Source organism: Larimichthys crocea, chromosome XII (assembly GCF_000972845.2).
Source record: "Larimichthys crocea isolate SSNF chromosome XII, L_crocea_2.0, whole genome shotgun sequence".
Lineage (NCBI taxonomy): Eukaryota > Metazoa > Chordata > Actinopteri > Sciaenidae > Larimichthys > Larimichthys crocea.
Genome location: NC_040022.1, coordinates 5,385,441 through 5,398,336, shown reverse-complemented (window position 1 = coordinate 5,398,336; position 12,896 = coordinate 5,385,441). Strand labels below are relative to the sequence as shown.

At 41.8% G+C, this 12,896-nt stretch overlaps 2 protein-coding genes and 1 non-coding gene across 4 annotated transcripts; 2 read left to right on the top strand and 1 right to left on the bottom strand.

Moving 5' to 3' along the window:
• Positions 1 to 416: 416 nt before the first annotated feature.
• Positions 417 to 488, top strand: trnac-gca (transfer RNA cysteine (anticodon GCA)). The gene has a single exon. It is a non-coding gene; the product is annotated as a tRNA-Cys (tRNA).
• A 420-nt stretch (positions 489 to 908) lies between these two features.
• Positions 909 to 4,943, bottom strand: dcaf7 (ddb1 and cul4 associated factor 7). The gene is made up of 7 exons (XM_027285939.1): positions 4,537 to 4,943; positions 4,137 to 4,295; positions 3,069 to 3,180; positions 2,864 to 2,982; positions 2,563 to 2,772; positions 2,324 to 2,441; positions 909 to 2,192 (listed from the first exon to the last, which is right to left on the bottom strand). Exons 1-7 carry the CDS (start codon positions 4,672 to 4,674, stop codon positions 2,020 to 2,022), a joined length of 1,029 nt encoding a protein of 342 aa, XP_027141740.1. The 5' UTR covers positions 4,675 to 4,943; the 3' UTR covers positions 909 to 2,019.
• Positions 4,944 to 6,757: 1,814 nt separating this feature from the next.
• Positions 6,758 to 11,555, top strand: ccdc47 (coiled-coil domain containing 47). Of its 2 annotated transcripts, none has more exons than XM_027285870.1 (13): positions 6,758 to 6,890; positions 7,864 to 8,164; positions 8,289 to 8,384; positions 8,848 to 9,022; positions 9,115 to 9,236; positions 9,330 to 9,395; positions 9,523 to 9,624; positions 9,810 to 9,920; positions 10,087 to 10,172; positions 10,275 to 10,333; positions 10,429 to 10,538; positions 10,638 to 10,805; positions 10,912 to 11,555. In XM_027285870.1, exons 2-13 carry the CDS (start codon positions 7,877 to 7,879, stop codon positions 10,990 to 10,992), a joined length of 1,464 nt encoding a protein of 487 aa, XP_027141671.1. In that variant the 5' UTR covers positions 6,758 to 6,890; positions 7,864 to 7,876; the 3' UTR covers positions 10,993 to 11,555. The 2 variants fall into 2 exon arrangements, with proteins under 2 accessions (XP_027141671.1, XP_027141672.1); XM_027285871.1 differs by lacking the exon at positions 6,758 to 6,890 and adding an exon at positions 7,059 to 7,137.
• The last annotated feature ends 1,341 nt before the right edge of the window (positions 11,556 to 12,896 follow it).

Genomic DNA, 12,896 nt, shown 5'->3' with positions numbered 1-12,896 from the left:
CCTGACTGGACATGTAAACTACATCAGAGCTCCATCTTAACCAGTTAAAACAGTAAAATGCTGCTTACCTATTGATGCAGTCTAATGATGTAATATGTTAATCTGTCAGTCACAGATTAATGAATGAATACTTTTGATATTTTAAGTATATTTTTTCAGATAAAACTTCTACCTAACTAAGTAAGTTTTTTTTTTAATCTGTAAAAGAGTACTCTATTTTTCTTCCACCACTGGAAACCAGGTAATGCTTTGAACGTGATGATGTCTGGATGAGCAAGAACATCATTGTATTACAGCAGTCACTTGGAGATTAAATTAAACACAAACACACACTCACTGAACACACAGCCTGTCAGTTTTTAACGTTTGTCATCTGTGGAAGTACACCAGATACAATGTGTGAGAGTCTGACATATGGGGGTATAGCTCAGTGGTAGAGCATTTGACTGCAGATCAAGAGGTCCCTGGTTCAAATCCGGGTGCCCCCTAAAATATTTGAAACAAATTCTTTAACCAAAAGGCTAAACATAAAGATTCCTAAATATCATGTATGGGTTTGTTAAATAATTGCATTCAAAAATTACCCAGCGGATAGACCAAGGCTCAGTCTGAAGCCGGACTGGTTACAGGAGTGACTGATACGAGGTGTTGACTCATTCAGGAAATCCAAAAAGTAAATTAATGTAGGTAAACAAACATGTAGAATTAAATTTCACCTATTTCCTGTTTAATTAGCATCTTTTATTTGCACATTTAATTATTTTATGTCTTATTATTTCAGCATTTATCTATTCTTTTTATTTCTGTATTTATTTATTTATTGATATATAAGTACTTTTCATTCTCCACAACAGTGAGTATTATCTGTAAACCAATTGCAATTAGACAGGACAAAGCCAAACAGCGGGTTTGTTCCTAGGACATGGAGGAATACAATTTATTAGAGCAAATTCAATAATAAACTTTATGAAAAAGCTACAACATGAACACTTGGCTTACCAACATTTGAAGTTGATATATTTATATGTATTTACATTTTGCCTTGTAATGGCATGCTACAAGGACATGACCCTTTAATTATTGAACAGAACAAACAAAAAAAAAAGAAAAACAAAAAGAGAGGCAGACAGTCAGAAAGTTGTTTCACTCTCGTCCAAATTCACAACTCACTCTAACACGAAGAAAATGCAGCTTCCCGAGCACAATCTTCTACAAAGAAAGAAGAAGAAGAGAGTAAGTAGAAAGTTAAAAGGGCTGAACAACATTGCTCTTCTGGTAGGTTCCGAGTGTTCAGATGCATGGCTGCCTCACAGCATCGCCAGCCAAACTAAAACACACCACATGATGACAGACACCACTGCAGTGACAATATGAATCCCTCTCAGGTTAGTTTACAATTTAAAAAAAAAAAAAAAAAGCATGGGTCACAAGTATGAGCCTCAATACTACGGTCATCTAGAGAGAGGATACTGGACACACACCCATTTGAAAAAAATTTTACTTCTTAAGTTGCCACGGGGGGTAAACAAGACTGTAATATACTGATCTTTGAGACCACAAGAAGGCTACGACATATTCCTACGCACTGGAGAGGTCATCTTCTGCCACCTACAATAGTTTGTATCAACCTTTACAAGTCAAACCGATGTAACACTCAACATCTAAACCCTTCATGATAATCTCACAGCCGGCTGAAATCACGCAAAGAAGTATAAAAATTGGAGTTTAATAGACAACTGCTCAGAGCTCAAAGCTTCTTACAGCAGCTGTGCACTACCTTGTGAGCAAAATAAATAAGAGCTTAAACACGTTTATTAGAAGAACAATGGAGGAAAGAGATGAGAGGAAATGTAAACCAGGTTATTGTGGAGTAAGGTGTGTGATACTCCAAACATGTTCAGAAAGTTCACTCGTGACCTCATCTTTGTCATGAAAGCAGAGGACTGAGGACCAAAAATTAAGTCCGAATCTGAAGCAACCCTCCATCTCTCCTTCGCCTGGGCCTAATTGTTCGTGGCTTTAGACACGCAGGATCTCCAGGCAGTTGTTGTAGCAGATGGCGATCCAGTCCGGCTGCGTGGAAGCCCACTGCACGTTGTTGATCTCCCCTTCAGCAGTGTAGGCCAGGATGGGATCCTCAATGGCCCGTGGCATCTGTTGGATGTCCCAGATCAGAGCCTGATGGTCGTCAGCTGAGGGAAGGACACATTAAGAGGGACGTTTCAGACTGAAACTTTGATATTGGAATTTATAATAACCATCTAGTGTGACATGTAATGAATGTAAAAGTGTCTCTGTAGTTGTTTTCAGTTGTTTTCTATACCTGCAGTGCAGATGTGACATGACGAGTGAGGGGCCCAGGCGATGCCGTTGACACAAGCGCGATGGTTGTTCAGCCGAGCCACTGGAGTGCAAGGCACACGTACATCCAGGATGACCACCTGTCACACAGAAGCATTAAAGCCAGAGACTAACAGAGGTGCAACAATGCTACCAACATATCAATTCTACCAAATAAGGTAGATAGAAACATTGGCTACTATTGTGCCACGACAAACTCACCTCCATGCCGTCCATTGCCATCGTAGCTAAGTAGTTGGGGTCCTGCTTGTTCCAGCAGAGGCGGAGCAGCGGGTGGTGCTGGGGGTCTTCATAGATGATGGTGCTGTGCTCCAGGTGCCGGAGGTCAAACATGCGGACGGATCCGTCAGCTCCCACAGAGGCAAACATATCTCTACCACCCCCTGCGCGGCTGAACGCAATGTCATACACCTGTACAGACACGTCAAGACGTTGATGTAGGCAGCGTGCTGCTTACTGTAATCACACGGGGCTTCGTTTAACAGTGCAGACACACACAGACCTCTTTGTCGTGAGCAATCAGCTGCGTCTTCACATGTCCCGACACCAGGTTAACCCGTCCTAACACCTGACCGGTCTCCAACCCCCAGATGGTGCAGGTGGTGTCAATGCTGGAAGTGCCTGCAGAAAAAAAACAACAACCTGTTAAACCAATCAGAGTCCAATTTATAGCGTCATTCCTCTTCATCGTGTGGTGGATTTCTTACCCAGCAGATTGGGATCAACTTCATTCCAGTCGAAGGAGGTGAGGGGAGCGCAGAAGTCGGAGTTCTTGTTGTTATTCAGCAAACACTCGAGGCGCGTTTCCGTGTCGCTGACCTGCGTGAGAAATGCAACAGAGTTTGACAGCGAGCAGAATTCTTCAAGAAGGAACAATATTTATTTTACAGCAGACAGCTAAACAAGCTACAGGAGAACTGACTTCACTCACACAGCAATGACGAGATTGTTTCCATATTACAGCTGAAGATGATTCATAATTGCCAGATACAGAAGTCTTATTCGGGTAAGGACTGGCAATATTCTACTTTGTTATTATTATTATTATTATTATTAACAAGTAAAAAGCCAAAACCAACATTGTGTCAATCATTCAATACTTTTCGACTTCCCACTGCTGCTTATCCTAAAGCAGTGGTTCTTAACCTGGGTTCGATCGAACCCTAGGGGTTCGGTGAGTCGGTCTCAGGGGTTCGGTGGAGCCTCCGCCCTGGAATTTTTTATACCATTTGTTACAACATATCTTTGTGAGCAATCGTTTTCAAGGATGCTGGACATAAAAACTAAGAAAAGGAACAGACTTTGCTGTGAAAATGACATGAGACTGGCACTTGCCAAGGTGAAGCCACGCATATCTGAACTGGTCTCTCAAAGGCAACAGCAGAAGTCACACTGAGGTAAGTTGTTGTGAGTTCATGCACTGTGTTGGTTTTGTTATTTGAACAAGGTGATGTTAATGCACGGTTCATTTTGTGCACCAGTAAAAAAAATCATATTTTATTTTTTACTAAAGAAGGGTTCGGTGAATGAGCATATGAAACTGGTGGGGTTCGGTACCTCCAACAAGGTTAAGAACCACTGTCCTAAAGTCTTTAATACAGTACAACATGTAGTAAACAGATCATTTCATTTTTTAGGGAATTATTTCCCAAAAAATGGGAAAAGGTGTGGGATTGATTCAACACAAACTGCAGTACCAACCAACAGTGTGGCTCACTGATGCGTTTTCAATAGTTTTTGTATACATACAAATATATATATGAGTATGTATATACCCTCCAGATGCGCAGGTAGTCCCCGCTGGTGGCCAGCAGGTCCGGATACACCCCCTTGGTGTCGGGTATCCACATGATCTTCGTGGTGGGGTAAGGGTGGTCGAAAGTGTTCCTGCAGACAAACTCCGAGCTCTCCTCCTCCAGACCCACCAGCTGAACCTGGACAGCAGCAAACACATCAGCTGTTATTTCAAGACGAGCCAAATCACCGCTCACAGAGCCGCCGGGGTCAGGGACAGCATCAGCTTTACACGGTGTTACTATTTAAAGGCAGCCTGGTGAACACTTGAGTGTTACGGACACTGTGTCGGAGCTGCGCAGGACGTCTAGCTTTAGCACTAGCTCGCCCTCCTCTCTAGCGTCGGGTTAGCTGATGAATGGTCACACACGCAGCTCGTACCTTGTTGTTGTATTCCTCCACGAAGCTGCCGAGCGCCAGCCGAAAGCGTTTGTCGGGACGGACGCTCCAGTTCATCGCATACACCGTCCATGGCGCCTCGTATTTGTAGATTTCTTTTCTTTTGCCGTGAAGCGACATCCTCCCCAGCTGCAGCTGTTGTCTCAGCAGCTAACAGGCTCGCGTTAGCTAACTACGAAATAAGTATCGTGGCGGGAAAAGTGTCGCCAGTCACTGAACTTGCAAGAGCAAATATCAGCAACTGTGGCGGGAATGACCATCTAACCGAACGAATCTGGCTCGGGAGCGAGATTTCTCACCACTTTACTTTAACAAAGAGAGAGTAGCATTTCTCGCTGCGACCTGGAGAACGGTCAAGTCCCACGGAATACCGCCGACTTCCGGTTGTTATTTTCAAAGTAAAAGGATTAACCGCGCGTATTATTGAATTATAAAGTCTTAATTAAAAGTACAGGCTAACAACACTCAGGTAGATCATTCAATCGAAATAATTGTCTCTTGGACAAACATTCCTGAAACCAAATCTCATCTCTACTATTTGTATTTATGTTTATATTTGATCAATTTATTTTAGTTTAAAGTGCAAACCACACCACTTTAAATGAAACTATCACTAATCAAACTAACAAACCACACCACTTTAAATGAAACTATCACTAATCAAACTAACTTTTTGCATATTTAGGAACATCCTAATCCAGAGACATATAGTGAGCCACATGAATGACTTACATCGTATTATTTCTCACCTCTAACTCGATGGTCTCAATAAGTCGCTTCTTAGACATAAAGTCTAGTCACTAAATCAAGTTGGCAACACTGTATCCAGAAGAATGCTTTTATGTCTGGCTTGACTATGGAGGGAGTTAATGGTTCTCCTCGGTGCGTAATTACAACTTTTGTCTAGTTTAAGTTTTATTTTGAATGTTTGAACCGGAAGTATAGCTTTGTCATTGTGTCTGACTTAACGAACAGTTGTAGTTACTCACCGTGGCCACCAGGGGGCGACAATACTCACGATTCTAACCCAACAACAAAACTGTGCGTGAAAGTTTGATACTTTCAACTCTCTGTTTGTTTAGCTGCTTTACGAAGACGAATCTTTCTTCTGTGATTTTAATGTTATATCATCAATATAAAGTGATAAAAGAAACAAATGTAGGATAAATAAAGAATGTTACTGTTAGCTAACCAACCTCTCTCCACAGTGCAATACATTATACCCATTGACATTAACACACTGGACACATGAATTAGATGACCATCATTTAAGGACCCCTGCTGCATAAATTATTTTCTAAATCAGTCTTTTTAAAATATCTTTGTCGAATCTGAGCCAGACAATTTTATTGTTTTTATCTTTCTATTGTCTGCTTCATGTTTTTACTGTGTTATTTATTGTGTTTTATCTTGTTGTGCAGCACTTTGGAAACCTTGTGTTTGCTAAAAAATCGTGCTATATAAATAAAGTGGATTGGATTGACTCTGAAAATGAAAAAATGCCTGTTGTCATCATTTTTCATAATAATTTTATTCTTTAGCATAACCTTTTTTTATTATTATTTTAAATGTAACACACAATAACTTCAGACATGCAGGGTCGACCAGTAAGCTCCAAATGGGACTCAGCTGGCAGTAAACATGTTAGCAGTAACAGATGAGTGCCTTGGCTAGTTAAGTCAATGCGTGCTCATCGGCCAAAATAATTAACTTCAACTTTGCCATAATCAAACTGGAGATAATATTGTAATTATATGTCCGGTTAGAAGGCTCAAACTAAAAGCCAGGTTGTAGTTGCGTACTGCGACCACCGGAGGGCAGTGTATACAGATGCTTGTGAATTTAAACTGTATTCAAACTATATTTGTGTTCTCAGCATTGTACTATGAACCAGCGTCATGGGTAATAATCCATAATGTAAGAGGCGATGGCAAAACTGTTTTCCTAAATTATATGTATTATAAACGTATACCATAATAATACAGACTGTATATGTTGGTAAACGCCATTCAAAACTGGACGTGGTTGTAGTTACGGGCTGTGCCCACCTGAGGGCGCTGTGAGCGGCTACTTACCTTAACAGTCAATTATGCCACCCACAACTCCACGAGTGTCAAGTCAGACTCAACATAACAACACACAGCAACTTCCGGTCACAGCTTTCAAAATAAACGAACCAGGGGAGGCTTTGACACATCCTGCCGCGGCACTTTATTTTGAAAGGTCGCTCCTGTGTCGACCAGTTCGCTGCTTCAGGCGTTAACATCACTACAAGGACAGTTCAGGCTACTTGAGCCCAAACCAGCGTTACGTTCACTGTCACAGCAGCTCTCAAGGTAAGTTATGTGTTAGTTTTGTTCAGGCGGCGTCTTTTAATAAAACACACTGTCCGTCGTTGTGTTAAAGAGAATAAAACGATTAAATAAAACCAGTTTGGCTCCTAGCAACAAGGTGCCATGCTAGTTAGCCACCGTTAGCATGCTAATGCCAGATTTGCTAAGCGCTCATGTTAAAGTGAGTGAGTGCTGGGGGATGGTACGGACCGAGCACGGCTTGTGGTTTAAATCCTGCATGTGTCATTAGGTGAGCACACGGTGCCAGTTTTGAGTTGAGCGGCGCTACGGAGACGCAGAAAAGTCAGACGCAGCACGTTAGTTTAGCTCGTTAGCCAGCCAGCTTCAAAGGTTTGACCGCCGGCTAAAGTTGGTGCTGCTAGCCGCAGCTTAGTGATTATTCACCGGATTCAAACACACGGCACAGAGCCTGGAGGCTGACCGAGCTCAGCCGTGGGGTTGTCCCAGTAGGACAACATTTTATCTGTGTTTTATCTATGATCATGTCTCTTTTATTCGCAGTGATAAAGCTGTGGACATTAGCAGACACAGGCATTGTTTTCTAGTTAGTCTCGGTCCATGGAGATTTATTTCTCTGTGCGATCCGTCACGTGAACACCCGGTGAGGTGTGTGAGTGTGTGAGCAGGGACTGACTTGGTTACTGTGATGGGAACCAGTTTAACCTGGCCTCTGACACAGGTAACTGCCTGAGGACGAGCTCCAACAGTCAGTCAGCAAACTGTGTTTGTAGTTATACATGATGTGATGACAAGTTGTCACCATGGACACACTTTAGATCATGTCCCTGTTTTACACTACGTCCCTCTGGAGACACTGAGAAGACACTCATGTTGCAACACGTAGCACTCAACAGCTTTCACTTCATCTTTCTGTGTGTGTGAGATTTGACCGTCCCTGTCTTTTCTTAAACCACCCTTATTTACACTGTCCTGTCTGTTGTCTGTCCTCCATTAGTGCGGGTCCCACCATGCGAAGTGCGAATCTCCTGATACCTGCGCTGCTGCTCCTCCTGGCTCTCCCCGTGTCCAGGGGACGCTACAACGATGATTTTGATGACGGCGAAGACCTAGTCGACTTCGACGACAACGACTTCGCTGAGTTCGAGGACATGAACGACGACCAAGTGGCTGAAACCGAAACCGTCCCTCCGCCTCGCACGCCGCCGTCCTCGCAGCCTGAAGAGGATGAAGATGAAGACGAAGCCACCGTGGAGCTGGAGGATGGCCAGGATGGTTTCGAGGACTCGGAGACACAGGTACAGCGTCTTGCGTTGCTGTTTACAGCTTAGTTTCATGATATATAATGTTTGATGATTTATGGTGTTATATTAATTGCTACAGAATCTGTAGCTAAACAAATTGAACTTGATGTTTCCACAGGATCAAGACATGGACAACATATATGACCAGGAGGAATTTGAGGGGATTGGAGACAAGCCGACGGGCCCCTCCATGAAGAACCTCATAATCAGCAAGGTAAGCCAGGCTTATCGCTAAGAACTTCTCACACGCTGTCTTCTGCTGATTGGAACCTCCCTCAGCTTTGAATAACATGAATCCTGCTGCCTGCCAAATACATTTTACTGCACAATACGGATGAATTAATGATGTGTGTTGTCATTGTAATGAAAATGTAGTTTAACAGCTGTGGGAGGCCACCGTGAGGAGAGGTTAAAGCTGTGAAAATGCAGATTACTGCACTGTTTTCTAGCTCCTGTTGGATTTAGTTGATTCACTGGGATGCCGGCAATTTACATAAACTGTTGTCATGGAAGCTCAACAATGGCAACGATGAAACTGCACCCTCTGGCAACTGATTGCTCTAAACCTAAATTGCCATTGTTTCAGTCGCACTGATACCGATCCAAGTCAAGCAATTGGTGGAAATAGAAACGGTTATGTTATGTTATATTGATGACTGTTCACTGTTTCTCTGCAGGTTCCTCCACATCTGCAGAACAGCTGGGAGAGTTACTACATGGAGATCCTGATGGTGACCGGCCTGTTGGCCTACATCATGAACTACATCATCGGCAAGAACAAGAACAGTCGCCTCGCTCAGGCCTGGTTCAGCTCGCACAGAGAACTTTTAGAGAGCAACTTTGCACTAGTGGGTGAGTTCCTGTCTCCACTTTACAACAGCGGCGTATGAAAAGCACATGCTTGTGTTTTTTTATGATAAAATACTAAATCATTGTATTTGTAGGCGATGACGGCACCAGTAAAGAAGCAGTGAGCACTGGGAAGCTGAATCAGGAAAATGAACACATCTACAACCTGTGGTGCTCCGGCCGTGTGTGCTGTGAAGGCATGCTGATCCAACTCAAGGTACGACATGGTGTTTTCTGTATGGTGTCGTGCTGTAGTCTTCGCATTGTGTTAAATATATGGTCGTGTAATGTTCCTTGTGATCTATTTCAGTTTCTGAAGAGGCAGGACCTGCTCAACGTTCTGGCCAGGATGATGAGGCCCGCCTGTGATCAAGTGGTATGTATTAGTCAAATAATAATTCAAATGAATCTGTGACGAGGAACACACACACAAACAGATGCACTGCACTTCAAAAAGTAGTTTGGCAGTCCCAGTCTCACCAACAGCGTCTGTCTGTCTGCAGCAAATCAAAGTGACTCTTAATGAAGAGGACATGGACACTTTTGTGTTTGCTGTTGGCACCAAGAAGGCCATGGCCAGGCTTCAGAAGGAGATGCAGGACTTGGTAAATATCCTCTGCAACTTGTGTATATCACATTGATGCAAGTTTAACCTGTGTTTATTATGTGGTACTGTTGTTACTACACAAATGGATGGATTTATTTGTAGTTAGTCACTCACTGTTACTGTGTCACCAATAGACGTGGTTCTCCGACATAGTCAAGACCTCAGTTGTTTTTTTTTCCACAGAGTGAGTTCTGCGGTGACAAGCCTAAGTCTGGGGCCAAGTATGGGCTCCCAGAATCCCTGGCTATCCTAAGTGAGATGGGCGAGGTCACCGATGGGGTGATGGACAACAAGGTAAAGTCTTTTTTTTTTTTTTTTTTTTTTTTTTTTTTTTTTTTTTTTTTTTTTTTTTTTTTTTTTTTTGTGCTTATCCCTCATACAGAATTCCAGGGTTTCTTGATTTGTCCTGTCTTTGAATGCAGCGCTCTCATGTGTCACGATCTGTTCTTTGTATTTTTAGATGGTTCATTATGTCACCAACAATGCTGACAAGATAGAGTCCATTCATTTTTCGGACCAATTTTCTGGTCCAAAAGTTATGCAAGAGTAAGTATTAATTAATTTTTTTTTTTAATCCTGTACATGTGACTTATTTAGCATTTCCTTATTTATGAATGTGTTTCTAAAATGTCTCATGTCGTCCTTCAGGGAGGGCCAGCCCTTAAAGCTGCCTGAGACCAAGAAGACGCTGTTGTTTACATTTAATGGTGAGCATTTTGTCTTTCCTACTCCCTCTATGACTATAATTTCTTTTACTATTGTGTTTAGTATTGAATTGTGTTTTTATTTTGTGTGTGTGTAGTGCCTGGCATGGGCAACACCTCTCCCAAAGACATGGACGCTCTGCTCTCTCTCATGAACATGGTGATCTACAGCATTGACAAAGTCAAGAAACTCCGTCTGAACAGAGAGGTGAGCAGGATTCTCCTGTCCACTTGCTTATTTGCTCTACTTTGTGCATCTAAACAGGAGTTTAAAGTGCATCCCTTTTTAACCTTCCTGTAAATTTAGGGCAAACAGAAAGCGGACAGAAACCGGGCTCGTGTGGAGGAGAACTTCCTGAAGCAGACTCACGCTCAGCGCCAGGAGGCTGCCCAGACCCGCCGGGAGGAAAAGAAGCGAGCCGAGAAGGAGAGGATCATGAATGAGGAGGACCCTGAGAGACAACGTCGCCTGGAGGTCTGAAATCTAAAATGCTACACAGCAACATATATATTTAAAAAAATGTCAGACAATTCTTCAAAAAGCTCACATAAGTGTTGCGTTGTGCTCTTATCGGTTTCAGGAAGCAGCCCAGCGCCGTGAGCAGAAGAAGATCGAGAAGAAGCAGATGAAGATGAAGCAGATCAAAGTGAAAGCCATGTGAGAGGCCACCACAGGGGATAGTGATACAAGCACACAAGAGCAGTGCTCAGCTCCGTTTTCTCCAGCTTCTCTCGCCACAGTCTGCAGCTCTGGCTCACAGTCGCTCCAGCTCTAAACAGACATCCGGTGCCCATGGGTGTGTCAAGCTTAGCTGTCTCTGTCACCACCTGCTCCATTTGGTGTGGCTACACCTTAATGTCTGAACTGTCCATATCAAGAGAGAGAGAGAGGGACTTTTCCACCATCAAATCTGTCACCACAATTTATGCCAGGATTTTTTTTTCTCTCCAACTATATTTTCAAAATGAATCAAAGCTCTGTTTGAACGCTTTGGAGCTCGATGAGCTTTTTAGACTTAATCGGCTGGGAAGGGAAACACTATTTGTTGGTCTTGAGCCACATTTTAAACCGACTGAAAGTATCGCTGTGGTTTCTTTGGAAATGTATTTGCATTAATATAAAACATTAAAGAATTTTTTAATTTATATCTGCTATGAGATTGGTTTCTTGCAGGCTGTTTCTAATGAATATCTGAGCAAACATAATAAAATGCACTGGAGACTATTGGAGAATATTGTTTGTCTTTGAAGAAGAATCTGATGACTGATGGTGTGTGTGTGTGTGTGTGTGTGTAATGGAAACTGATTCACACTTATTGGTAGCAGCAGTTAAGAGTGAGCGTCCAAACAGGGACCAGAATAGGAGAGGCTTAATGCTAAATTTAACTTTTAGATAGTGTCAGCAGTCTGAACCAGGTTTGGTTACATCAGTGTGGTTGACAAGCTAAAATAGATACAATGATCATGTCTGTCCAGATGCAAGTCTGGTTATGATCAAACATGTGATATTCCTCGGGTAACCTATCGATGGTTTTTGTCCACGATATCTCAAACTGTAATACAGTCCTTTTAATTAAAAAACAAACAAAACATAAATATGGTGTCAGAAATAGTTTAATGAACACATTAAAAAAAATAGCATTGTAGCTTCTTAATAGTATTTAATGTGTAGTTAAGTGTATTTAATGAGATTATGTGTAAATTGCAGAGCATAGCACTGTTGGTCAAATGCTGCAGACGACATATTTGTTTGTGTCTTTTTCTGAATGCTTCTTTCTACTTTGGCACTGTGCTCGATCAGTTTCCCTGTGGGGTTCACTCAGAAATGATCTTACCTGTTTGTGATTGTAGTAAAATAATACGAGGCTGCACTTTGAGATGAAAATGCTGAACTTCTTTGATCAAGTAGACAATTCAGTGGTGCTCTCTTGTGGAAGAGAGCTGCTCCACATTTGGTTAAAATTGGGACATTTCAGATTTTGTTTTATTATTTTTTTAATTGATACATTTTTTTGAAAAGTTTTCTACTCTGCACCACTCCAATTTGCAAATTCAGTCGCAGAATGATATAAATCTTTTCCAGCAATACATCCACATTGTTTATCATTTTAATATTCACTATATAGGCCACATGACTGATGGCAAACACTGTACACAACAGTGCAAGTTGCAGCAGTGGGATGTAATTAAGTACATTTACTCAGTTATTACACTTTAGTACAATTTTGAGGTAGTTTTAATACTCTCTATTTGACTGTTGCAATTATTATTGATTATATAAGATCTAATATTCAAAACCTATCATCATCTCATGCATTTATTAAAATACCTAACATGCACTAGGTATAATGAGCTCCAGCTACAACAAACAAATAGTAATCCAATAACATTTAATATGTAATAAAACATTGAAAGGGCCTGTGTAGCTGCCTAATAATGCTATATTTTTTTTAATATTAAAGGTTTGAATAAACGTGTTATGTCTGCTACATATTAAACATTATAACTCTCTGGGTTCATGATCAACTGTCGGTTCGCGGTGTCTGCAGTGTCACTGATCGGCCTT